Here is a 27,250-nt window from a genome sequence, read left to right as displayed (position 1 = left end):
TTGCTGCGTGGGGACGTGGGTAAACGTGAGGGGGCGTGGGCAACATGGCCGCGTGCAGGATCTTCGGGTCCCGGCAGCGAACGTGGAGGTTCTGGCTCAGGTAAGTCGTTCGGGTAAGGGCGGGAGGCAGTAAGGAGCATCGGCAGCATCGGGGCGTGGTCTGCCTGAGAGGGCAGGAACTCTGCCACTTGTCGCGGACATGACCGCGTGCTGCTATCGGCTCTGGAGCCAGAGAAGCTTTTGGTTCCGCGAGGTTGGCCGGGATCCTGGCGGGGCTTCTCTGAGGAAGGGGAGTGGGAGGCTGGCGTCGGGGAAATAGTCACTTCCCCACTCTAGCTCTCTTTCTCCACGTTGAGGATCACCAGACATCCTTTTAGGATTCTGTCTATTAAAAAGTAGAACAGCTTTCCCAGAGACATTGCGGAATGAGAGGAGTGCATTTTTCCAGAAACTGAGGAGCAGCAAGCTGGGACTTCCTCGGGTCTGCATTGTTGATCTTCCCACCTGACTATGCCAGGGGCTGTGGACAGACAGCCACCCCAGAGGAGATCAAAAGCACAGTTGTGTCCCGTGGACAAATCTGAGTTTTTCTGTTGTGCCCTGCCCCAGAGCCGGTGGAGAGGAACCTCCAAAATGCAGACATTCTTGGTGACTGGGATTCTGTGTGATATTCAGCGTTAAATGCTGCTGCTCTGAGGCTGCTAGAAACGCGTTAGTATTAATATCAGTGTACTTCCCTCACGTTTACTTTTGCTGGAAAAGCTTGGGAAATGAGTTAACGAAGCTGCATAAACCTTAATTTGTTTATATGTTCTCTGTTAGCCGTTGAATACCACATTGCTTTCTGCTTCCCCTTCTTCCTTTACTGATAATCTGACCATTTCCACTATGCACTTTGAAAGTCTTGCTGGAGTTTGGAGAATAGTTAGAAATCTCTGGTAAGAAATGCTGCCCCTGCGCATCTCTCAGAGGAGTCACTATTCTCAGCGCCTGCATCAGAGTCCCCAGTGAACCAAAGTTCACCCCACCTCCCCGTCTTCAGGGACTTAGTGAAAAGCTGGACTGTTCTTGAATATTTTGGAAATGAAAAACTTTCTGGGCTATTTTAAATCAGTACCTGGGCTGGGCTGGAATTAACCGAAAGGCCAAAACAGCAAGGGCACCATTCTCTGTGCCTATACGTAGCTGCCCTGTTCTTGGAACCAGGCAAAAAGGCAGCCACTGCTCACAGTTGCAATGGAATAAAGGTTGAGTGCCTTGTGATTGCATATGAATATTAAGGAAATCTGATGGAAAGAGGTAAATTCATCATGTCACTGGCCACACTGGGGCAGTTAGTTGCAACACACAAATCAGGTGTAAGAAATATATTTTGAAACCTTTGGCAACCTCAGATTGGGATCATGCTCTCAAGGAAGAAGTGAGTGAGAGGAGGAAGCTAAGCTTTCTTAAGACATAGCAGCGTAATATCTTAATTTAAGTTTCAGGAAATTGCAGAAGGCAGGCTTCCTTTTGAAATCAGGAGTTGAGAAAATGAAGAGTCAATCCGATGCCAATCAAGGAATTTTTCAATATAATTGTAACCTTTGGTTAGTACTTTTCCGTCTGTTTTGCATAAGTCGCTTAATCAGGCAGAGTTCAAGCTATGAGGCATTTAATAAATACTTATGAATGACATTTAAAGACTTTTAGAATCTTTTCTTTTTTCACACATTTCTAAGGCTGCAAAACAACAGAAAAAGAACATGTTGGTAATATCCAAGGCATACATGAATAATCAGTGATAGCAAAGGATGTATAGCACAAAAGACTTAGCTCTCCTAGGCCCTATCCAGCCACAAACTGGTAATTGTTGAAATAGGGTATTGGATATATAGGTGATTTATTCTCACCATTTTTTTGTACAAGTTTGAAGTTTGCCCTAATAAGGGGAAAACAGATTCTAAATTCAGTTAACCCATGATCTATTGCTGTTTAAACCTGTTAAGTGAATTCAGATAGTGAAGTTATTTAAAAACCAGATGCTCTCACCTGGCTCCAGGTACTATCAAGATAAGATATTGAAAGCTTATTGGCAGTCTGTCTTTTAAATCCTGAGCCAGACTTTTACATGGCTTCAACAAGGTGATTTTTCATCTCCTTAGACATTTTGACATACACACTCTCACTAAAAACTGTATTTACACAAACACAGATAAAACGAAACAAAAGTGATTTTGACTTTGGTTTGAGAGTTGTCAACACCTTTTAGGCAACGCAGACATACTTTAGGTGTCACTACGAGTTGAATTGCATCCTCCCATCTCAAATTCATATATGTTTAAGTCTTAAGCCCCAGTACCTCAGAATGTGACCTCATATGGAGATAGGGTCTTTATAGAGGTAATTACAGTCATTAGGGTGGCCACTAGTCCAATATAACTGGTGTCCTTAATTAAAGGGGAAATTTGGACACAAGATGAGAATGGCTTATGAAAATTGGACTTGATGCTGACACAAGCCAAGGAATTACCAGAAGCAAGGTTTATTAGGTGTTCTCCAGAGAAACAAAATCAATTGTGTGTGTGTGTGTGTGTATGTATGTGTGGGTGTGCCTGTGTGTGTCCATGTGCGCATGCGTGCGGGTGTGTGTGTGTGTTTAGGGAGAGAGAGAGAGATTTTTAAAAATTGGCTCATGAATGTAGGCTCATGAAATTTGCAGTGCAGGCCAACGGGCTGGAGACCAGGGAAGAGTTGATATTACAGCCTGTCTTACTCAGTTTTGTGCTGTAACAGAATACTGGATAATTTATAATGAACAGAAATTTATGTGGCTCATGATTCCGGAGGCTGGGAAGTCCAAGGGCATGGTGCCAGCATCTGCTCAACATCTAGTGAGGGCTTTCTCTTGCGTCGTCCCATAGCACAAGGCAGAAGGGCACGAACATGTGCATGTGAGGGGTGGGAGAGGTTGGGGGTGAAGAAGGAGGGAGGGAGGGTAACGAGGCCAAATTTATCCTTTTATCAGGAACCCACTGCCTCAGAAACTAACCAGCTCCCCCTAATAATGGCATTAATCCATTCATGAGGGGAGAGCCCTCATGATTTAATCACCTCCCAACACTTTTGCATTGCAGATTAAGTTTCCAAAATGTGAAGTTTGGGGACACACTCAGACTGGATTGTGAGCACAAACTGGTGCCATGGCACAGCTCCAGTCCAAAGGCAGTCTGGAGGTAGAATTTCCTCTTCCTCAGGCAACCTGTCTTTTTTTCACTTAAGGCTTTCAACTGATTGGGTAGGGCCCACCCACATGAAGGGTAATCATCTTTATTCCAAGTCTACTGATTTAGATGTTAATCTCATCTAAAAAATACATTCACAGTGATATTTAAACTGTTATTTGACCAAACATCTGGGTACCATGACCTACCCAAGTTGGCACATAAAATTAACCATCCAAGTAGAAAGGCCTGGGACAGAGCTCTCATTGCCCTCAGAAGGAACCAACCCTGCAGAGAACTTGGACTTCAGATTTCTAGCCTCCATAACCGTGAGACAACAAAAATTTAAGCCACCCAGTCTACGGTACTTTCTTACAAACTAATACATTGGCCTGAAGACCTCCAGTAGGGAGTCAAGCCTAGAGGTAAGGAACCTCTGTGGGATTCACAAACTTCCTACCAGTCCCCTTTAATGTAATGGCTGCACATCTCTGGCTCCCTGAGTTCAGCGCACTTTCCCAAAGTGACACATACACAAAGCAAAGCGCATGGCACTGTGCCAAAAGACTGGCTTCTCATCTTGCTGTGCTTTACTTCACAATGCACATAGAGATGATGCTCGCTCCTTTCACGTAGGTGTAGTCTTCCCTCTAGCTTAGATGGAGCAGAGTCAAGGACAGCAGTGCAGAGGAGAGGAGCTAGTGCACAGCCAGTTACTAGCATGAATGTGCACAAAGAGGGGAGGATAAAAGCACGTTTGCCTCCTTGCTCAGCATCACTGAGGACCATGATGTGGGTTTTGTATCTTACACTCTTCTTGGAAAGATGGTATGAAGAAATAAAGTTCAGATTTGTAAGGGAAATGTGTCTTTAGTGCCCCTCAACCTCTATGTTTGTGTCTTTTGCCACCCATTCCCACCTACCCCAACCCCCACCACCACCCCAGCATGGCCATACTGCTGAGAGCCCATCTTTTGACAAGAGAAGGCAGAATCTGAGATGGCAGAAACACCCTGCTGTGAACTGGTTTGCTCTGTGTTTTTCTTACCCATACTATGTGCATTTCAAGAGACTCCTAAGGGAGAAATTACATACCTGGAAGGTACAGTTCAAGTCTTGGTCATCTTTGCATCATAGCACCCACCACTGTGCTTGGAGCAGAAGAAATGACAATACCTTTTGAAATGAAAGTGCTAACTGGCAGAATCCCAGCCCTGTGAGACTAGATGGGGTTCATCGGGAGGGTCCTCTTTTAGATCAGGCAGGATGTGGGGGGTCCTTTGGATCTTTTAGCTAGGGATATGAGACCCTCTTCTCAAAGGAGAAATATTTACAAGTGTTTTAAAAGTATAGACATCCCTACAAATGGGTGATGGCGTTTGAGAAAAGGAAAGACCCCTAGCACTGTCTCAGAGCGTGCTGGCAGGCGTGGCACAGTTCTTAGTTGTTGAAATTAGGACCAACATCTTTGTCCCCAAGGGAGCCTACTCGGGTCACTTGACTAGTACTCCCAGCACCCATTTTGAATGAGGCACTGTGTCCCTAAGAGATGCAGCTCTGACCAAGGCAGACACGGTCCCTGCCACCATGGGGCTTAGATACTGGAGAGGATGCAGTGATAAAGTACATTCCTGGTCAGGTATTAACTTGACCCTGATAAACACTGTGACCACAAAGCAGTTCTGGGCTGACCTGGTGAGCACGTGGTCAGGAGAGCTTAGAGGAAGGGATGCTGGTGTCAGTCACCTGGAGTGGGGGTAGGGATTCACCACGCACAGATGGAGGGAGAGTCCAGGAAAAGAAGAGCATCTGCACAAGCTGGAGGGAAAGGCACGAGTTGGAAGAACTAAAGTCCATGTGGCTGGTGGGCAGGCAGGAGCACCAAGTGAATGTGAGGGAAAGCAAGTGGGTCTGTCATCTTGGGGTGACCAATGAGTTTGAGGAACAAGAGTGGATGGATAATTAACTCCCATTTGCCCTCCCCTCCACCTCAGGGTGTGTATTACTAGTCTGAATATTGTCCTACTTAGAGGTTTTCTCATGATCTTAAGTCTCTATCGTTTACAGCTTTCAATCCTCTGCCCTCTTCCCTCTAGGTTACTGGGTTCCTGCAAGTTCTTTGGGAACTGATCAAGGTTTCAGGGTAAAGATGGTGGTGATGAACAGCCTGAGGGTCACTTGTCCTGTGTCCCCATGCAAATTGCTGTGGAGAAGCTTCTAGATTCCAAGGCCCAGGCCATCCTGCAGCCTCTGTACTTGTACTTACAAAATCCAGAAATAAACCTGTGAGTACACCATTTCATTAAAGAGAGGAGAAAAGACTTGTTGGTTTTATAAAAATCACGTGTGTTAACCATTTGTAGCTATGATGTCATTGGCATTCCAGTGTGAGATTATATGCCTTATGGACTGTGAGAATAACTGTTTCTCTATTTGTCCAGTAAAATAAATGTGGAACATTCTTTCTTGACAAATGTTAAAATGTTACAATGATGTCATGCAGAAACTGGAGAAGGTTTCAGATATCCTGGAACCTGTTCTTTATTATTTATTGTTAGCAGTTGTCTTTTTACTAAGGTTGATCCACAAACTGCAGATTATTTCTGTGAATCTTAAATTGCAGGAAGCTGCACATGAATGTTTGCAAGCACTTCAGTGGCTTCATGCTTCAGAATATTCTCTCCAGAGTTAAGAATTGCAGAATTAATTCTAGCTGACTGATTTGCAAGTGTGTGCTCTGCTGTAAAAACAGAAGATCGTGTGATACAGCAGACGGTCTTCCTCAAGCCTTTCTCATCTTGTTCCCCTCCTGGAAATACAAGGTACTATCTGCGGCTGGATGTTGCAGGGATTCTCCACTGCGGCACGATGGACATTGGGGATGGATCATTCTGTGGTGTGGGGGCTGCCCTTTGCTCACTAGATGTTGAATGGCATCCCTGATCTCTTACCAGTAGCACTCCCCAGATGATCACATTCAGATATGTTTCAGGACATTACTAAATGTCCCCTGGGAGGGAGGGCAAAATAACCGTGGGAGAGAACCACTGAGATGATAGGAGAGATGTCTGTGATGGTGGAGAGATGTGTGTAATGAATTGGCTAAATATATCTTTTAGTTTTTTAAATATATTTTTCACTATTCACAATGAATTTACATAGTTTTCAAATACTGGCTTGTTTCAGAATTTGAGGTTTCTCAGATTGTGCTCTTTGGGTTTACCCTTGTTGAACCTCCGTGCACGTAAGGAAAGGAATTCCATTAATAATGTTGATCTAGCTGGATCCATTGCCTTGAAACTGCTTCAAAATAATTTTTGATTACAAATTTATTTTGTTTTATCCCAACATTGACTATGTTCTCATTGAGATGAGTTGGTCGGGGTCATAACAAATTTATGATTGCTGGGTGTGCCCATATCCTACCCAGATTGGCTTATTCCAAACCCTGGCACTGCATTCTAAGGCTTAACATGGAAAAAATTTAGTCATTTATCTCGTTACTAACGTTTTGTGTGAGTGTGGGGTTTCTGCCTCGATCTTTAGTTTGTCTTTTTTTTCCTGAAAGTTGAGAGTTAAATGCCTGAAGTCCAGTCAGCCTATGCCATTAGGATAGTTTGCTGCTTTTAGTGCCAACAGAAACCAAACAGTGGTCCCCCGAGGAGGTGGGGTTCACTTGACTAATAGCTGTATTATATGATGTGTTCTTGTTTCCAAGTTACTAGAAAAAACAGGTGAAAGTCACCATTTGATTTTGTTTGTGGTATATTTCACTGTTCCAACCTGTTTGCCCCAAGAAGAATATTGTGGTCTTTCTTGCCCTGAGCCTTTGAGCAGGTCCTATTCCTATATTCTGGACCCTCATCTGCTCAGTTGTAAACACAATTCTCCTTGTTTTTGACAGCTCAGTACCCCAGTGGAAGGCTAGTGTACACTTGTAACCAAGAATAACCCGAGATTCTTGAGGGTTAGAAACTCAGTTATGTGGCCGCGCACGGTAGCTCATCCCAGCACTTTTGGGAGACCAAGGCGGGCGGATCAGCTGAGATCAGGAGTTCAAGACCAGCCTGACCAACGTAGTGAAACCTCGTCTCTACTAAAAATACAAAAATTAGCTGGGCATGGTGGTGCATGCCTGTAGTCTCAGCTACTCAGGAGGCTGAGGCAGGAGAATCACTTGAACCTGGGAGGCAGAGGTTGCAGTGAGCCAGGACCTGTACTCTGTCTCAAAAAAAAAAAAAAAAAAGAAAAGAAAAGAAAAGAAACTCAGTTGTGGCAGCTACTTCTAGTACTTTGATTGTTATCATCATCATAGGCTCAGTGCCTGCCTCAGATGTTTAAATCTGACCATTTTAAGAGGAGGCAAAGCAGCATAAGGAGTGAATGAAAGTAGGAGGTTGTGGCAAATTCGGAAAGCAGCATTTCAGGTCAGCCCTGTGCTCTGTGCTCATCATAGCTTTGCTCCCAAGGCTCTCCACAGATAATCTTCAGCTGTCAACTCAGATTGCTGTTTGCTGTTATCTCCGGTAGCAGACAGTAACTGTTGAAAGTCTTAACTTTGGAGACTTGTAATATAACAAGATAAAAATAAAAGCCTACACCTGTTATCCAAGATGAAAATAAAATCAATTTCACTTAGTGTATCATCTAGTGAAATTTAGCATAACGATCACATAAAAAGATTTAGGTGGCCGGGCACGGTGGCTCACGCCTGTAACCCCAGCACTTTGGGAGGCCAAGGCGGGCAGATCACGAGGTCAGGAGATCGAGACCATCCTGGCTAACATGGTGAAACCCCTTCTCTACTAAAATACAAAAAATTTGCCAGGCATAGTGGTACGCACCTGTGGTCCCAGCTACTCAGGAGGCTGTGAGGCAGGGGGATCTCTTGAACCTGGGAGTCGGAGGTTGCAGTGACCCGAGATCGCGCCACTGCTCTTCAACCTGGGCGACAGAGCAGGACTCCCGTCTCAAAAAAAAAAAAAAAAATTAGGCATGAGATCTTAGACCATAGGAAAATTAATAATGTTAATTCTTCATGAAATATAAAGATTATCAGCTATAATGTAAATAGTACAAATTTAATATTATTCCAGTGATTCTTAATGTTCATGATCTCCCTGCTTTTAGAAAGAAAAGAAACATTTCCTTTTAGGATAACTTGGACTAGAATGGCGCTGTCTAAAATGTAGCCACAATTAAATGTAGCCATTATGGGTATTTACCTGTAAATTTAAGCACATTAACATAGCCTCACGTGACTACAACTTACCACACTGGACATTTTCATCTTTAGAGAAAGTTGTATTTGACAGCACTGATCTATATTAGAATTCAACTGTGTTATAAAGTTCTATTATTTTTCCAATTAATTTTGAAGAACCAAAGCCTGGAGAACAATACTTTTTTTTTTTTTTAATTTAACTTTTAAGTTCAGGGGTATGTGTGCAGGTTTGTTGTATAGGTAAACTTGTCATGGGGGTTTGTACAGATGAGGACAAGAGTTTTAACAGGCTTGTTGTGCAATGTGTTCCTAAAGACCTCTGATATAGGCTGGGATGCCTCAGACTATATTGTCTTCATTAACTTTCAAAGGATCTTGAGAAACAGTGGGAGGATTAGGAGTCCCATGGAATTGTACTAATGGCTTCAGGGTTGTCTTCAGCTACCTGGAACTGACCACCAAGAAATGTGGGCTTTTAGTCCTCTGTGCTGATAACTGCATGTGTATCCTATGGCTAATGGACTTGGCATCCAAGTGCCTTTTACAGCCCTGATGCTCTAACAAGGCAATTTGTGATCCTGCGATCATCCTCAGCCAAGTCATACAGCAGGTCTCTGTGTATCCCATCACTGCACTAAGGCCAAGGCCTACACAGATGGTCTTCAATTACATGAGGAAATAGCACATCCCTCATAAAAAGGGTGGTACATAGCAAGGGACCAGATAAAAAGCACATGAGGGTATAGGGCAACATTGTCCTATAGACATATAATTGAGCCACATGTAATTCTCAGTTTTCTAATAGTCATACTAGAAAAGGGGTAAAGAAAACAGGTGAAATTAATTTTAGTAACATTTTACTTAACCCAGTGTATCCAGGATATTATCACTTTAACATGTGATCCATATAACAATTATTAATGAGTTTACATTCTTTACCTTGCACCAAGTCTTCAAAGCCTGTTGGGTATTTTAAATTTACAGCACCACTCGTTTAGGATTGACCAAGGGGGCAGCATGGGAACACCAGCGTTTGGAAAGAATGAGGAGAATGATTAGATAAATGACGAGGGTTCTAATAGAAAAACACAGGCACTTGGACCCAGCAGTTTCCACTTGATGTACTGTCTTCAGCACAGGAGCACCCTGACAAAGCTGGCAATTTGGGAAAACTGAGTGGCTGAACTCAGGGTAAAGGGAAGTGAGAAAAGAGGACAAGTGACCAAGAGGCTTTGTGTGAAGTCTGCGGTGTAGGGTTCAGAACTAGGCTAGTGGTCTGGGCAAGGCGAGAAAGAGCTAAACCTGAACGATCGTTAAAGAAAATTAATGTGATCCGTGGCGGTAATGGGAAATAAAGCAAAAAGAAGCAAACTTCTTCAGTGATACGCTTCATCTGATTCATTCGATCTACCATAGTAGTTGAAAGCCAGCTTGCATCAGGGTGCGGTGGCTCATGCCTGTAATCCCAGTACTTTGGGAGGCTGAGGTGGGCGGATCATGAGGTCAGGAGATCGAGACCATCCTGACTAACACGGTGAAACCCCATCTCTACTAAAAATACAAAAAATTAGCTGGGCGTGGTGGCGGACACCTGTAGTCCCAGCTATTTGGGAGACTGAGGCAGGAGAATGGCGTGAACCTAGGAGGCGGAGCTTGCAGTAAGCCGAGATTGGGCCACTGCACTCCAGCCTGGGCGACAGAGCGAGACTCCGTCTCAAAAAAAAAAAAAGCCAGCTTGCTTGCAGAGCAGTGGGGGAGGCCAATAGCTAAGCGCGTGTACATACAATTATAACTATACCCATGTAATAATGTTGTGAAGGACAAAACCAGAGGACTATGATTAAAAATTCAAGGGGATCATGTTATAATAGGGTAGTCAAAGAGGAGAGAAGGTGACAAGGCAATAACAGGAGCCAGTGCCAAGAGGAATGAGGGGAAATTGATTCCAGCAGAAGAGGAGAATCAGGAACTAAGGGGCTTGATGCAGAAATGAGCTTTCCACATTTGAAGAGCCCAGGGACATACAAGGAGGCTAGAGAAATAGGTGGTGCAAGCATAAAATAAGTCAAACACAGGACTAGGCATATAAATAAGAACTAAGACCAAGTGCTTCCTCACCATGAAATCTAAAGGAGTTTTCTTGCTCATCAGTGAGAGATTATTGACACCTTTTTAATGACAGTGTGCCCTTCGCTCACTTAAACCATGATTGAAATAGTCACAGTCTCTTCACTTTCTACACATAAGAAAAACCTGAAAATGAAGCCTCTGTTAGAATGCTTCGTCATTACCTTCCTGTTTTTAGGGAAAGTATGACAACTGCTAAGAAATCATTTCTATCTGTATTTTGTTAAAATGGTAGAAGGGGAGGGAAGAGGAAAAGAAAAGTGTGAGTTTGTCATTAGCAAAACAAGCCCTTGGCAAAAAGTTGGCTTCAATAGGGGGATAGTGACCAAGGACTGCCTCTCCCCACAGTGGGTTGGATGGTCTAGCCTAGATGGATGGTCTTTGTTTAAAAAGGAGGAGGTGGGTAGGAGGAAAGAAAACCTTCTGGAAGCTGAACTTGTAAATTCAAGGGCATAAATTGATCATGTCATTATGGTCATTAAAGAGCAATTGCAGGAATAGGCCCAGTTGTCTTGAGCTGGTATTTGCATGAGTGTGAGTGTTGATACTTCCCATTTCATGAATTAGATGGGGAACAATTAAGGGTGACCAAGGCATCATCTTAGGAGCTGATTGTCACTCCAGTTCTTCCCTAGTCTTCACAGGAGAATGGCTTTGAATGGCTTTGAAGAATGTGAATTGTCACATTATCAACCACTGATTGTCTCAGAGGGGAAGGTGCGTAGTCTCTTTGTGTCAGGAATCTTTAAAAATAGAATCGGCCTTTTAAGGGTTTTCTAGAAGGAATCTGCATTCTGATCAGATTATAGTATTGAAATATTGTGCCAGTTCAAATGCATTTTTAATTTTTGGCTCCTAAATTTAACGGAAAATTATTGTTCTTCTGTGAGGAATTCTTTCATACTAAGAAAAATTAAAACATTGGGTTCAACCTGTTGGGTATTATGCTCACTGGCTGGGGTGACAGGACCGTTGGGACCCCAAGCCTCAGTGTCACTCCATATACCAAACCTGTATGTCTACCCTTTATAGTTAAAGTAGAACTTAATTTTTTAAATTAGGTTTAAATCTCTTTAGAGATAAGAGAATACTATGTTATAGGAAGAAGTAGGAAAAAGAGAATATTCTGAGTTTCTGTAGACCGAGATTCTCAACTGGGCCACTGTTGACATTTGGGGCTGGGTAACTCTTTGCAGTGGTGGCTTCCTCTGCTTTGTGGAATGTTTAGCAGCATCCCTGGCATCTATCCACTAGATGGCAGTAGCACCCTCTTCCAGTTGTGACAATGAAAAATGTCAATAGACAATGCCGAATGTCCCCTGGGGCCACAGTCGCTCTGTTTGTTGAAACCACCGGTCTGGACACTCCCAAGAGAGCTCAGTGTCTGTACTGCCAGGACACTTTTGCCCACCCCCACAAAAAAATAAGGCTAAAGCTAAGATTTTAAACTTCCATCTTTGGGCTGCTACTGAAGCAGGAGAACTATCCCCCCTGTAAGAGTAAACCAGAGGGAAGTTTCTGGTTTTTATGGAAACAAGAGGGTGTCTCTGCCATGTTTGGGGGATTTGACTCGGTAGGAGCTGCCTAGTTATTTCTTAAATCCTTAGACCCATTCTTAGTGGTAGGGCGAGATGCAGAGGGTCATTGGTAATGATTTCTCTCAATTCATGTTTCTCCTAGTTTTCCTGTTGTTCTTGATCCTACCCATCCATGGTACTTCTAAAGGACAGGCAGCTGGACCACCCCAAACTGATACACATTGGTTCTGCTCATCACACATGGGGGTCTCAACAGGCTGATCTGTGTTATCAGCAAGTCTGCTGATACTTATCAGGGACTTGCTACAGAGACCTGGTGCTTGACTCTGGAGGACAATCAGCATCAGCAATGTCTTCAGTGCCTGTGGGGGATGAATTGTATGTGTACACCTTAATAGATAATCTCCACATCCCTGTAACACACTGCGACCCCCAGGGACCTTAGCAATACCGCTGTTCTACCCAGGTTTTGCAGGATGGCTGCCTGGTCCTCAGAGTTTGCTTACATAGGAGGTGAACTCAACTCAGCATGCACAGTTATGTGGGGCGAGCATCTTAAGGATGCAGGCTACGCAAGCCTTGATTTCTACCAGCCAACCAATTAAACACAATACTTGATTGAACATTTCCTTTCTCAAAGTTCTGCCCCTATTTTTTTTGTGTGTGTTTTTTGAAAATAAGTCTGTTATTGAAAATCGAATTAGTTTGTCTTTGTATTTAGAGCTAGTTTGGGGGCTTGGGGCTTGGGAAATTCTCAATGAAGAAAAGAAACTCATTTATGAATACCTATTTCCACATGGCACTAATCTCCATGCATTTTACTGTTATCACAGGACTGATAGCACTTGGTTTAGGTGAGCTTTATAGGCAGACTGAGATGAGTTGGGTTTTCAAGATGGCAGAATGCTGTTCTTCTGCTTTTAGCCTTTGCTTGTCTTTTAGCCTTTGCTTTAGTCAGCTGATTAAGGCCCTGAATGGCTAATTGCTAAAGCTGTTAGTTCCCATTAGCCTTGACAGGGTCTCCAGAAGTGGAATTGCCTCATATGTGATGCTAGATAGTAGACAGTCTTGATAATAGCCTGACCTGCTTTCTCCTAGTGCATCCACTCTGGGAGAGCGTGGACCTGGTTCCTGGGGGCGATCAGCAGTCACCCATCAACATCTGGTGGAGGGACAGTGTTTATGATCTCGGCTTGAAACCGCTCACCATCTCTTATGACCCAGCCACCTGCCTCCACGTCTGGAATAATGGGTACTCTTTCCTCGTGGAATTTGAAGATTCTACACATAAATCAGGTGAGGGCAAGATCTGGTGGTCTTGTAAGGAGTTAAAGAAACAGTGTCATGTTAACAGAGGACAGATCAAACTCTCTCCATGATAGTATTGACCTCTTTGTGAGCAATGGCATGGAAGTCATTGGAATTTTTTAAGAAATTATGGTAAAATATACATAATATGAAATTTATCATCTTATCCATTTTTAAGAATACAGTTAAGTAGTAGTATATTAAGTACATTTCCATTATTGTACAATCATCACCACCCATCTAGCTCCAGAAATCCTTTCATCTTGCAAAACTGAAACTTTACCCATTAAACAGTAGTGCCCCATTCACCCTCCCTCCAGCTCCTCGCAATCAGTATTTGGCTTTCTTTCTTTCTTTCTTTTCTTTCCTTTCTTTCCTTCTTTCCTTCTTTCTTTCCTTTCTTCTTTTCTTCTTCCCCTCCCCTCCTCTCCCCTTCTCCTCCCCTCCCCTCCCCTTTTCCTCCACTTCCGTCTCCTTCTCCTTCTCCTACTCCTTCTTCTTCTTCTCCTCCTTCTCCTTTCTTGACAGATTCTTGATCTGTCACCTAGGCTGGAGTACAGTGGGGTAGTCTCGGCTCACTGCAACCTCTGCCTCCCAGGTTCAAGTGATTCTCCTGCCTCAGCCTCCCAAGTTACTGGGATTATAGGCGCCCGTCACCATGCCCAGCTAACTTTTGTATTTTTAGTAGAGGGGGGTTTTACCATGTTGGCCAGGCTGCTCTCGAACTCCTGACCTCAAGTCATCTGCCCGCCTCGGTCTCCCAAAGATCACAGACATGAACCACCACGCCCAGCCAGTATTCTGCTTTCTGTCTCTGTGAATCAAACTACTCTAGGCACCTCATATGAGTGGAATCATACGGTATTTGTCTTTTTGTGACTGGCTTATTTCACTTTGTATAATGTCCTCAGAGTTCATCCATGTTGTAGTGTGTGTCAGAATTTCCTTCCTTTTTAAGGCTTAATGATACTCCATTATATGGATAGACCACATTTGTTGATCTATTCCTTACCTTTTGGCTTTTGTGAATAACGCTGCTATGAACTTGGGTGTACAAATGTCTTTTTTTGTTCTTTTGGGTATATGCCCTGAATGGGCTTTCTGGATGATCATTGGACTCACTTTTCAGTGTATGGAAAAATTCCCTTTTCTTTTTTATGGATGTTTCCTTCTAGTATAGGTAATATTTTTTATTAACAAATACATATATCTCTGTGTACAGATTTTGTAATTGGCATAGAAGAAAGGGCATGAAATGAAATGAAAGCTTTACCAGAAATCTATTTTCTGTGTGTTTATGTGTTGAATATGTACTAGTTTTCCTCTGCTGGCTTACTTTGCAGATAACTTCTATATTAAATAGTAATTCTATTTAATTACATTGTAAAATATAAGATCACAATACAGAGCAGAAGGATAATTAGGCAAGAAAAACACGTTTTATATTTGTGGCCACCTAATAACATGTGTGAATTTTATCATTATTTATGTATCCAACATTTTCTGAGTGGCAACTATGTGCAAAGCACTGCACGAAGTGCCAGGAGTACTAATTGTCAACCACCCAAAGGGCAAAGTCTAGTGAGGGAAGAATACTTGAAATTAAAATTATAAAGCAAGTGTGGTTTGAAAAATGTTTCTGAAAGGGCTATGGGACCACAGAGGAAGGCGTGTGATACAGACTACTCAGAGGAGTCTGTGATGATTTCACTAAGGAGGAGCCATTTACATTAGGTATTAAAGGATGTATGGAAGTTTGCCAAGAGCATTAGAAGGGCATTCTGGACTGAGGGAAAGTCGTGCAAAGGCAGATGTGATAGAATGTTCAGGAAATGACCAAAAAAAAAAAAAAAAAAAAATGATGTGGCCAGAATGTTGAATGGTGATCCTTCAAGTGATCCTTCCGTCTCAGCTTCCCAAGTAGCAGGGACTACACAGTTGCGTACCACCACACCCAACTCATTTTAAAATTTTTTGTAGAGACGAGGTCTCACTGTGTTGCCAAGGCTGGGCTTGAACTCCTGGCCTCAGGTGATGCTCTTGCCCCAGCCTCCCAAAGTGCTGACGTGAGCCAACGCACCTGGCAGTAATTTAGTTTTAAATGTAATATCAACAATAAAAAGAACATTTTAAGTGGTCATCTCTCAAAGAAGAAGTATGTCTTCAACTTTTTTTTTTTTTGAGATGGAGTCTTGCTCTGTCACCTAAGCTGGCGTACAGAGGCACGATCTCGGCTCACTGCATCCTCTGCCTCCCAGATTCAAGCGATCCTTCCACCTCAGCTTCCTGAGAAGCTGGGATTACAGACACCCACCACCACACCTGCTGATTTTTGTATTTTTTTTTTTTTTAGTAGAGACGGGGTTTTACCGTGTTGGCCAGGCTGGTCTCAATCTCTTGACCTCAAATGATCCACCCACCTTGGCCTCCCAAAGTCTTGGGATTACACGTGTGAGCCACTGCACCCAGCCAGTCTTCAAGTGTCTAATTCCTATAAGGACAATTTATTTTTCTCAATAGAAACATTTTCTCTTTTAAGTGTAAATGGATTTTAGATGTATTTCATGGAAAGCAGAATGGGAACGAGCAAATGTTGATCCCTTACTGAAATGCGACTCAGTTTGCTATATGAATTTTATTTTTTCTCCCTAAGTCCTTTTATTCCAAAGAAATATTAATTGCTATTCTTGCCTAAATTTCTTCCTGGTCTTTGTTTCTATCTCATTTTGGATTGTCATATGGTTTTCTTAGTGGCTTTACTTTGGGTGAGGAAACATGTTTAAATGTCTTAGGTTGACTGAGGGTGTGGGTTTATTCTGGAGAGATTTTGTGTAGTCATGTGTTAACCCTCTTTCCATGGTGTTTCAGCTGCACTTAGTGCATTGGAATGCAGTCAAATTTGAAAACTTTGAGGACGCAGCACCGGAAGAAAATGGTTTGGCTGTGATAGGAGTATTTTTAAAGGTAAATAAAACTCACCAACTTTAAATGATGTGTTGTATTCTAGAATGGAAAGATAGAGCATTATAATATTGTTGTTTACTTTAAGAATATTGGGATCCATACACTGGTAAGATAAATAGTGCTTGAAATACAGGATTGTTAAGGATATATTTTAAATGGCATGAAACTGTGCCGTCCAATAGAGTGATCACAAGCCACACGTGACAGTTGAGCTCTTAAAATGTGGCTGGTGTAACTTAGGAAATGAAGATTTAATTTACTTCTAATTCACTTAAATTTCAATTAAAAAACTGATATTCAATTCAGTTATTGAAAAACTTTTGGGTCGGGTGCAGTGGCTCACACCTATAATCCCAGCTCTTTGGGAGGCCGAGGCAGACGGATCACTTAAGGCCAGGAGTTTGAAACCAGCCTGGCCAACGTGGTGAAACCCCGCCTCTACTAAAATTACAAAACTTAGCCAGGCGTGATGGCAGGTGCCTGTGATCCCAGCTTCTTGGGAAGCTGAGGCACAAGAATTGCTTGAACCCACAAGGCAGAGGTTGTAGTGAGCCAGGATCGTGCCACTACACCCCAGCCTGGGCGGCAGAGCGAGACTCTGTCTCCAAAGAAAAAAAGAAGAAAAACTTTTAAGAATGTTTGGAACCATTTGGATATGTATATATATGTTTTCAAGTATAAATTTTTTTTAATCTAAATATAGATCAAGTATTTTGATGAAAAAGGTAGCATCCAAATTGAGATGTGCTGAAGTATAAAATACACAACAGATTTTTAAAACTTAGTATGGAAAAAACATAAACCATCTCAGTAACTTTTCTTACTGATTACGTGTTGAAGTGATAATATATTGAATATATTTGATAAAATTATATTATTAAAAAGGATTTCATCTATTTCTTTTTCCTTTTTAAATGTGGCTACTAGAAAATTAATTACCTCTGTGGCTTATATCATACTTCTATTTTTAAGCACTGGTATAAAAGGATAAAGGCAAATAAATAAATAATGGTTAAAATGTAAAATGTATTTTAGACCAGGTGTGGTGGCTCACGCCTGTTGTCCCAGCACTTTGGGGAGGCCAAGGAGGGCAGATTACTTGAGTCCAGGAGTTCGAGACCAGCCTGGCCATCATGGCAAAACCCCGTCTCTACTGAAAATACAAAAATTAGCTGGGCATGGTGGCGGGCACCTGTAGTCCCAGCTACTCGGGAGGCTGAGACAAGAGGATCACTTGAACCCGGGAGGCAGGGGCTGCAGTCAGCCGAGATCACGCCACTGCACTCCAGCCTGGGTGACAGAGTGAGACTCTGTCTCAAAAAATAAAAAAGAATACATTTTAAACAGAAGAATGTATTTTAAACAGAAAGATAAAGGCAGATAACTCTAGGAAATCCTCATAAAGGGAACTAATATTTATGAGTGCTAAGTGACTCCAAATTTGCCAAGTACTTAGTTTATCTTTCTAAGAACTCTCTGATGGCAATATTATTGTCTCCATTTTTCAGATGAAGAAAGTGAAGCTCAATGAGGTAAAGTGCTTTCCTGCTAGGTCACACAGCTAGCTAATGGAGGACTGGGGTTAAAAATCCATAGGCCACACTCTCATGGGGCCCCTGAGCTCTTGCAGGTTCGGCAGCTGCAGGCTTCCTGCATGCTCCCAACTTTCATCTGCACTGGAGGCTGAGTGTTTTAAGAGTACCTAGGATTTGTTTTAATCAGGTATAGTAAGACATGCAGACATGGGAATGACTGTCATGAAGGAAGAAATTGATCCTATTCCCAGATCCCTAGAAGCTGGAGGCATGACACACCGTGCAGGGCCACATGAGGAAGTACCAGGGTTGGTCAAGAGGCAGAGAAAGTGAGGGGAAAATGCGGGCAAGAGCTTTTATTGTGTTTTCAGTGGGAAGGAATAGGCGAGGCAGGGTATGCAGGCTTGGGATTGGCTACTTCGAATAATTTCAGAGTGTTCTGTGGCCTAGGGGGCTGTCCCCACTTGGCTGATACCTGACCGTGGGGTGATTGGTGCAGGAGAACAGTGGCCCTGGTGTAAGAGCCTGATAAAGTAGATGGCGGGGCTGTAAGCTCTGGATTGCAAATGAAGGGTGCTCTTGCAGCTGTCTGTTCTCTCTGGGAATTAGCCAACCTTGGGAGGGACAGTGCTTGTGGTGTCAACAAGTCCCCAGATGTCAAAGCATTAAATACAAAAGCTATTAATAGAAAACGTGCTTTATATACTGAGGCTCCTGGAACATGCCCTTGAGAACTTAGGGGTCTGTGCCGAAAGCCTGGCCTTCATGTGCTGTAGCCTGTTTGAAGAGCTTCAGCCTCCAGGGTCCCTGTGGGCCAAGGCTTAGAAAGGCTGGGGGAGGTGAGTGGAGCAGGAGCACCTTTCCCTGTGGACTACAGGCACAACTTCAGACAGCCTGCTCATGTATTCTGTGTCCAGTTTAATTCGGCGATGTTTATAACATTCTAAATTGCCAGTTTCAGCGGTTTCAGACTGTGATTTGTTTTTAGATAATCACCAGATGGTCATTTTTAATTCATATTTCATTCCAATTCTACAGTGAGATGTCCATTGTTTTTAATGTTTTCTCATTTGTTGTTCTTTAGCTAGGCAAACATCATAAAGTGCTATAGAAATTGGTGGATTCCATGCCATCAACTAAGCGTGGGGTAGTATTTTTCCTAAATTGCCTCCAATATATTTTATGTTTCAATCTCAAGAGTGGCGACATTACCAAGGCACTTTGAATTGGGAAGTTTAACTAGGGGAACTGTATTCCGGTTCTCTTTGAACATTGCCTTAGAAGGAGACCTGTAATTTATGAATGACCCTGGCCCTGGGTCACATTGCAGGGGACAGAGGTGATCATGTGGGTGGGCCAATGAGCTTCCTGGTTTTGCTGCGGTGCTGCTGAGGACTTGGGGACTCAGGAACATATTGCTGTCCCCTCCTCTGTTCCTGACACTGGCTCCTTCTAAGTCCTTGTGAACACACCCAGAGCAGCCTTCTTTTCTGTAGCTGCCATCCCACAGGCAGGGAGCAGAGAGCAGTTCTACAGAAACTTGCCTTGTCCAGCTGGAAAGAACAATGACCCACATCCTTCAGGTTGGATGCCTTTGTCCAGCCCCCCAAGATTATTTCTTCTATATTCAGATTATTTGAGATTCTATATTCAGAATCTCAAAGGGCTGTGCTCTGGAGGCCCATATGTTCTCTCCTCCCTTTCTTCTTCCACTGTATCCTGGTCCCCACCTCTTTCCCCCTCCTTTCCTCTCCATTTCCCTCTTTCTTCCTCTCCCCATTTAGTACAGAATTCTGGCTCCTCCTGATCTGCATTTCATTTTTTGTTTCTATCAACTTTTATTTTAGATACAGGGGGTACCATGTGCAGGTTTGTTACATAAGTATGTTGCATGATGCTAAGGTTTAGGGTACGGATTCCATCACTCAGGTAATGAGCACAGTACCCAATGGGTAGTTTTTTAACCTACCCCTCTCTCCAGTAACCCCCAGTGTCTATTGTTCCCATCTTTATATCTGTGTGCTGAATGTTTAGTTCTCTCAAGGACATGCAGTACTTGGTTTTCTGTTCTTGCATTAATTCGCTTAGGATGATGGCTTCCAGTTGCATCCATGTTGCTGCAAAGGACATGATTTCATTTTTTTATGGCTGTGTAGTATTCCATAGTGTATATATTATCACATTTTCCTTATCCAGTCCACCGCTGATGGGCACCTAGGTTGATTCTATGTCCTTGCTGTTGTGAATAGTGTGACAATGGACAGATGAGTGCCTGTGTCTTTTTGGCAAAATGATTTATTTTCCTTTGGGTTTATACCCAATAATGGTATTGCTGCATTGAATGGTAGCTCTGTTTTTAGTTATTTGAGAAATCTCCAAACTACTTTCCACAGTGGCTGAACTAATTTACATTCCCACCAACAGTGTATATGCATTCCCTTTTTCCACAGCCTCACCAACATCTGTTGTTTTTTGACTTTTTATTAATGGCCATTCTGACTGTTGTAAGATGGTATCTCATTGCGGTTTTGATTTGCACTTTTCTGATGATCAGTGATGATGAGCATTTTTCATGTTTGTTGGCCACTTGTATGTCTTGAGAAGTGTCTGCTCATGTCCTTTGCCCATTTTTTAATGGGGTTATTTGTTTTTCTGCATTTCATTTTAAAAGGAAAATTCTCAGTCTCCCTTGAAGAAGTGAAGCCTCCTTCTTTATGTGCTGGCCACTGTCTAATACCTCCCAACAATACTTAGAGGAGACTACCTGCTGGAGCCTCACTAGAATTGAGAGATCAAATGGTTTTGGTTGTTTTCCCACTGGGGAATATAAAAAATACACAGTTAATTGCAGAAACAAAGGCTGGGCATGATTCCATCCTAAGCAGCGATTCTTCAGGTAGCTGCTCAGAAGGGCCTGGAGCTCCTCTGGACCACTGTTCATCTCCACATACTCCCTGAGAACCATCACCTCGTCGTCTGATTCCTGAGTGGTTTTCACTACTAAATAATGACTCAGTAACCCAATCTCTTGGCCAGGACGCTCTCATGGAATTTGGGTCATTGGCACTTCCTGCCTGGTGCCCACCTGTCTAGATTACTGGACCCAAGTAGGTCCAGTATCTCCCTGGTCCAGCCCTGTCTGAGTCCATCACCTGGATCATTAAGAAGCAGCCAGTAGAGGTTGATCATGATCAGGTACATTCTCTCCACAATTTTCATCTAAGGAAATCCTCGTCTCCCCTTTTAAAACAAAGCTGGGCTCAGATGTGGCATCAGTTTTAACATCTTGTAATGCGTATGCATTTTTATTGAAGTGTACCAATGTCTTATCTCAGTTTGGACATGAATTTAGAGGTATTTCAGATTAGCGAAAGAAGAGTTAAAGTGACCTGTTTTTATTATACATGCATTGTGTAGATTCTCTATGAAAATTAATACCCTTTTAAATAAAAAAAAGAAGGCTGGAAATGGGTGTATTCAAAACCCTTTAAAATCCTTAAGGGAGTTTTGCTATAGAATCTCAGGATAAAGACAGACTCCAGCAATGTTCATCCAGAAATTTTCATGTAAGTCAGTTGTTTGAAACTTGGAATTTATTTTTCTCTTAGAAACCAAATCTAAGTGGTGGTCACTGCATCAGCACACAAAATCCTGTTTAATTCATAAACTAAACTGTAATAATAACTGCGTATACTTGTTCATATTGGATTTTTATTGACTAAAAGCTTCCAGCCTCTTTTTTATGCAGCCAGGATAACAGTGATACCAAAACCTATCAAAGATTAGACCATCCTACCCCCGAAAAATAACAATAGGCCAATATCTCTGAAAAATATGTAACAACAACAAAAAAAGCTAAATAAAATACTAGAAATAGAGTCTAGTAGTGCATTAGAAGAAATATATACTTTGTCCAGGTAGGGTTTATTCCAGTAATCCAAAGATGGTTCAGTACTAAGAATGATATACTTATGATTAATGGATTTCATCCTGTCAACAAATCTATATGATCATTTCCATAGATTTCCTAAAATACATTAGATAAAACCCACCATCCCTTTAAAAAAATTTTTTTTCAATGAAACAGAAATGGAGAATTCCCTAACTGGATGAAGTAGATTTATCTCAGCTCAAAAATAAATAATATGTTTAATGTTAACTCCATGATTATTAGCATACTAAATACTAAATTTAATTGAATTAACCTCAGGCAGGAGCCAATAAAGTTAGACCAAAAAAGATAAAGAACATTAGAGAAACACTAAAAACTCCTACAAAGATAATTCAGCAATTAGTGGAGTACCATGTCGGTTTATAGAAATCAATTCCTTTGACACATGTAACTCACAATTAGTTAGAAGACATAACAGAAGAAGGAAGCCTATTTATAATAGAAACTAAAAAACTAAAATGCTCTTAATAAACAACATAAAATGTTAACAGGAAAACTATAAAACATTTCTGAGGGACACAGAAGACTTGAATTTATAAAATTCATACCCTGTTTTTAAATAGGAAGATATCATAAAGACACCTTTGATGTCAATTCTCCTTAAGTTGTGATTCCATAAATTTAATATGGTTTTAATAAAAATACCAACAGAATTTTAAAACTAGATATAGTACTTCTAGAGTTCACATGGAAAAGCAAATAAGCATGAACAGCTGGAAAAATTCTAAAGGAGAAAATAAGGAATGATTAGACCCATAAGGCTTTAAAGCCACAATAATTAAATAGTATGATACTAGCACCTGAATAGGAAGATAAATCAAGGGAAGAAAATAGTTCAGAAATATGGCCAAGTACATGAGAATTTACTTTATGACAAAGATAGCATCTCAGCTCAATGCAGGAAAAGATAAATCCAGTAAATGGTATTGGGGGACAACCGAGCAGACATTTAGGAGAAAAAGTTGGACCCATCGTTCAATCCTGACAAAAATATATTCCGGATGGAACAAAATTTCAAAGGTAAAAAAATGCCATAAAGTTACGAGGGTAGGAAGATTCTTTCATACATCCGAATGGAGGAAGCTTTTCTAACTATAAATCAAAAGCCAGAAGTAATCAAGAAAACAACTAGCAATTAGACTACGTACAAAAATTTTAAAATCCTTTCTGATGAAAATCACCACAAACAAAAGATAGATGACATACAGGGAAAACATTTGCAACTCTGTTTACTCATTCAGCTACTATTTATTGAATGCCTACTGTATGCCAGCTACCCTTCTAGGTGTTTGAGACATCATAGTGAACAAAACAGAGAGTTAATTGCTCTAATATATAAAGAGTCTCTAGAAATCAATTTTTAGATAATCAACAGCAAATGGTATAAACAGACAGCTTACAGTTAAGGAAACAAGAAGCCCAATACCATGTGAAAAAATTTTCAACCTTATAAAAAGCGACAAAACAAGATGAAACTACACTGAAATACGAATTTTCACGTATCAGATTAGCAGAAACCCCAAAATTATATTGCTCACAGTGCTGGTACAAGTGTGGAGCATGGGCAGCCTCATGTGTTAGTGGTAGGTGGTAATGACACATGAATAAAGATACAAGAGACTAAAAAGTATGTTGTTTTACTAACAGTTAATTACAATATCAAAGGAAGATACAATGCTAAGTTGGTACTATTGTAATAGCTATCAGAGTGCAATTTACCAAACAGCAATTTAGCCTACACATAAACTGCAGACCTAAACAATAATACATATACATAATTATTCTTTGCCCTATTGTTTGCAAACAACCTAAATACCAGTCACCTCTATGGCATTCCTCCTCCAAAATTTGTATCCCCCATCTAAATCATGAGAAAAGACAAAACCAAACTGAAAAAGCACTTCTACAAAATACCTCACCAGCCCTCTTCAAAAGCATCAAGGTCATGAAAAACAAGGCAGAAAAACTCAAGAGTGGAGGAGACCAAGAAGGAGTAGGTTCTGGAGAAGACAAAGGACACTGGGGCAATCTAAATAAAGTCTGGAGTTTACTTAATAGTATCAACCCAATGTTAATTTCTTAGTTTGAGGAATGCGTCGTGATTATATAAGATAACGTTAGAGGAAGCTGGATGCAGGGTCTCAACCTCAGCACCACTGACATTCAGGGCAGATCATTCTTGGTTGTGGGGACTATCCTGTGTATTGCAGGATGTTTAGTTGCATCCATGCCTCGACTCACTGGATTCCCATAGTACCACCTCTCCAGGTCGTGACAACCAAAAGTGTCTCCAGACATTCTTCACTGTCAATTGCAAACTCACCCCTTGTTGAACACCAAAAACACCAATGATATACATTAATCCCTAATATCAACTAACCAATAAAATGCTGTACCTCTTGGTGTATGAGAAGAAGAAACACATCTTCGATGTCTATGAGAATGGCTTTTAACTAATCAACACCTTGATTAACCAGTAGAAGGCATATTTAGTGGTGATTCACTTATGACTGCCTATACCTCACCAGGACAAAATTGTGGTTTGTAAAGAGAGTCTTTAGTCACAAACAGAATAAACAACCGCTGGCTTATGTTGCAAAAAGGATATGGGAAATTCTATAGACATTGGAAAGAAAAAATACAGTAAAAGAAGTCCACACCAGGCGCAGTGGCTCATGCCTGTAATTGCAGCACGTTGGGAGGCTGAGGCGGGCAGATCACCTGATGTCAGGAGTTCAAGACCAGCCTGGCCAACGTGGTGAAAACCCCGTCTCTACTAAAAATACAAAAAATTAGCTGGGCATGGTGGCGGGCGCCTGTAATCCCAGCTACTCGGGAGGCTGAGGCAGGAGAATTGCTTGAACCTGGGAGGCGGAGGTTGCAGTGGGCCAAGATCGCACCATTGCACTGCAGCCTGGACAAGAGCGAAACTCAGTCTCAAAAAGAAAAAAAAAGTCTATACCCACTCTGATGCCATTATCTTGAGACGTCTTAGATATGAATAAAAAGCCATTCCAATCATTATGAGAACCGTCTTTAGAAGAAAATGATACCATAGGAATATCTCTAGATTTTGAAAATCATATACCTAGAGATCATTCCATAAATAAGGAGTCAGGCAAAAAGCCAAAGGAATTCGTCGGTGAGTGTTGGGAATCTCATTCCCCCACAACTACTGGCTGACCCCAACCCTGCATTGCAAAACACTTGGCCCCCTCTGACCTCAAAAAGCATTTGGTGCTTCCTCGTTAAGCTCTATTTAGTGTTTTCAGTATTCACCCATCTTCCTCAGTCTGGACCAAATCTATTGCCCGATCTTCACATTGGTTGCGACGTTTTTGTCTCTTCCCAATTCTGGCATTCCAGAGGGTCAATAGGTTCCTTCTGCACGTGCTTTTGAGGGAAGTGTCCCCCCTAAAAAATTGTTTCACACCACCTTGAACAGACTCTAAACTTAAGCACTACAGTTACTAAGCAGCCTTTGGATTCTTTGTTTTTGAAGTTAGGTTTTTTCAGCTATTAGTGGAAAGTGTGCCTCACTCTACTCCAGGATTACCAATAGAAATGAAAGGACAGAAGTGGCATTAGTGTTCAGAGAAGATTATCCATACATGGCTGTATGAACACTGAAAATTATATGAGGGTCAACATAAAATCAGCATTACAGGTACTAAAACATAAATCCTGATGGCTTTCACCATTTTCTTAAGAGCAAAATTGCAAACAGTGATACTAACAGCCATCCTAGACGAATATGAGCAAATGATTTGTTTTTCCTTAAGAGAGCATCCAAGTGTATTGTAATCGTTTTCACACTGATCAAAGAGAGCACCCTTCTGTCAACAGGTATCTCCAGTTTTCAGGACCTGGCAGAAATTCTTCTACGTTCTGCCTTTAAAGGTCAGGTACAAAAGTAGAGGCAGCTGCCAGGCCCCTTTGCCCAGAGCTCAGTGTCTGGGACCATGAGTGGGAAGGATTGAGGCTTGAACCTCCTTGGGCCACCAGACAGCACGGGGCACCACCCACCCGTTCTGCAGCAGCGCACCGCAAAGCTCTGGCCTGGCCGTGGCCTCCTGCCCCATGCGACACTTGGTGGCCAGACCATACCCAGCACACGGCGCCTCGTGCACTTTCCGACATTTTGATGCCAAGGGTCGCTGGTCACTGAGCACTGACATTTGATCTCGGACCGTGACCGCAGATTTTGGAAATTTCTGGCATCCCAGTGTCTACTGAAAGGCCCCACCCACTGCCCTGCTCTCATGGGCAGCTACCTGAGCCGCTTCCTGGGCTGGCTCTGGGCCAGAAAGCTGCGCCCCGCCCAGAAGCACTGGGCCCTGCGGTCCAGGCCCTTCCTCAGCCCCCAGGTCCAGGAGAACTGCAAGGTCACCACTTCCAAGGGAAGCACTGGGTCCGCACTCGACCCCTCCCCACCGCTCCTCCCAGCTGGGACTACCCCCGCATCCGCATCTGCAGCCGGAGAGAGATGGTCCCCGCCCCCATCCACCTCCGGAGATGGTCCCCCAGGCCTGGAGGTGCTTTCCCAACAGGCCTCCGCTGCTGAGCAGCGTCAGGCCTGATTTCTCCGAGGCTCGCGTGGCTTACGTGAAGCGGTGGCTTTGGACCGCCCGCCACTCCCCCAGCCTGTCCACAGCCTGGTGACTGTGAGTGAAAATCACCCCGCCAGAGCGCAGAGGGAGCTGGACACCCAGGCCATCTGCCTTCAAGCCTGTGATGAGAAACGGCGTGGCCCATTCCTTTGTGCCCAGGTCTAGGCCGCTGAGCAGAGGCCCCCACTCCCAGGCAGCGTTGTCTCCATCCTCCCTGACGGCCGCCTGCCATGCTGCAGGATGTGCGGCTGCCAGGCGCCCGGTCACCGAGCCACCGCAGGAGCGCTGGGCCTGCGGGCAATACTGCCCTGACGCCTCAGGCTTACCTGCACCTGGAAGGAGCTTCGCCAGGAGGGCCATGAGCCTCTGAGCACACCCAGCCTGCTGCCCAGCTCCAAGAGTCAGGCCCCTGCCACCACCTCCTGAGCCTCCAGCCCTCAGCGCCTTCACCCTACTGACTGTGGTTCCACCCCCACACCAGCCACCGGCCCCACCAGGGCACTTTCCACTGCTCCAGTCGACCACTCAGCGAGCCCCAGGCCCACCTCTCCTCTCCCTTAAAACCCTTCCCTTTTCCTTGCGCATTCGCCCCTGCCTTCTCCCTGGGGACAGAAGGCATGCTTCTCCCCAGTTTCCGCAATAAAATATTTGTTGTTGTTAATAATAATAGGTGTCTTTATTATAGAGATTGTCATATGCTTTCTTTCAGAGACCACACCGTGGTTTCTCCAGCTTGGCGCTATTACTTGGGCCAGATGGTGCTTTCTTGTTGGTGGGGGGAGGGGGGAG

At 42.9% G+C, this 27,250-nt stretch overlaps 1 protein-coding gene across 1 annotated transcript; it reads left to right on the top strand.

The window, feature by feature from the left end:
* Positions 1–29: 29 nt before the first annotated feature.
* Positions 30–26,513, top strand: LOC105510460 (putative inactive carbonic anhydrase 5B-like protein). The gene is given in 7 exon segments (XM_011940260.1): positions 30–100; positions 13,191–13,388; positions 16,269–16,364; positions 26,053–26,102; positions 26,152–26,240; positions 26,243–26,359; positions 26,362–26,513. Coding segments are annotated over 6 exon segments (585 nt in total). The 5' UTR covers positions 30–100; positions 13,191–13,307.
* The last annotated feature ends 737 nt before the right edge of the window (positions 26,514–27,250 follow it).

Source organism: Colobus angolensis, unplaced genomic scaffold, assembly GCF_000951035.1.
Source record: "Colobus angolensis palliatus isolate OR3802 unplaced genomic scaffold, Cang.pa_1.0 Scaffold188, whole genome shotgun sequence".
Taxonomy (NCBI): Eukaryota; Metazoa; Chordata; class Mammalia; order Primates; family Cercopithecidae; genus Colobus; species Colobus angolensis.
The sequence above is the reverse complement of the archived record's forward strand: the minus strand, read 5'-3'. Positions and strand labels throughout refer to the sequence as shown.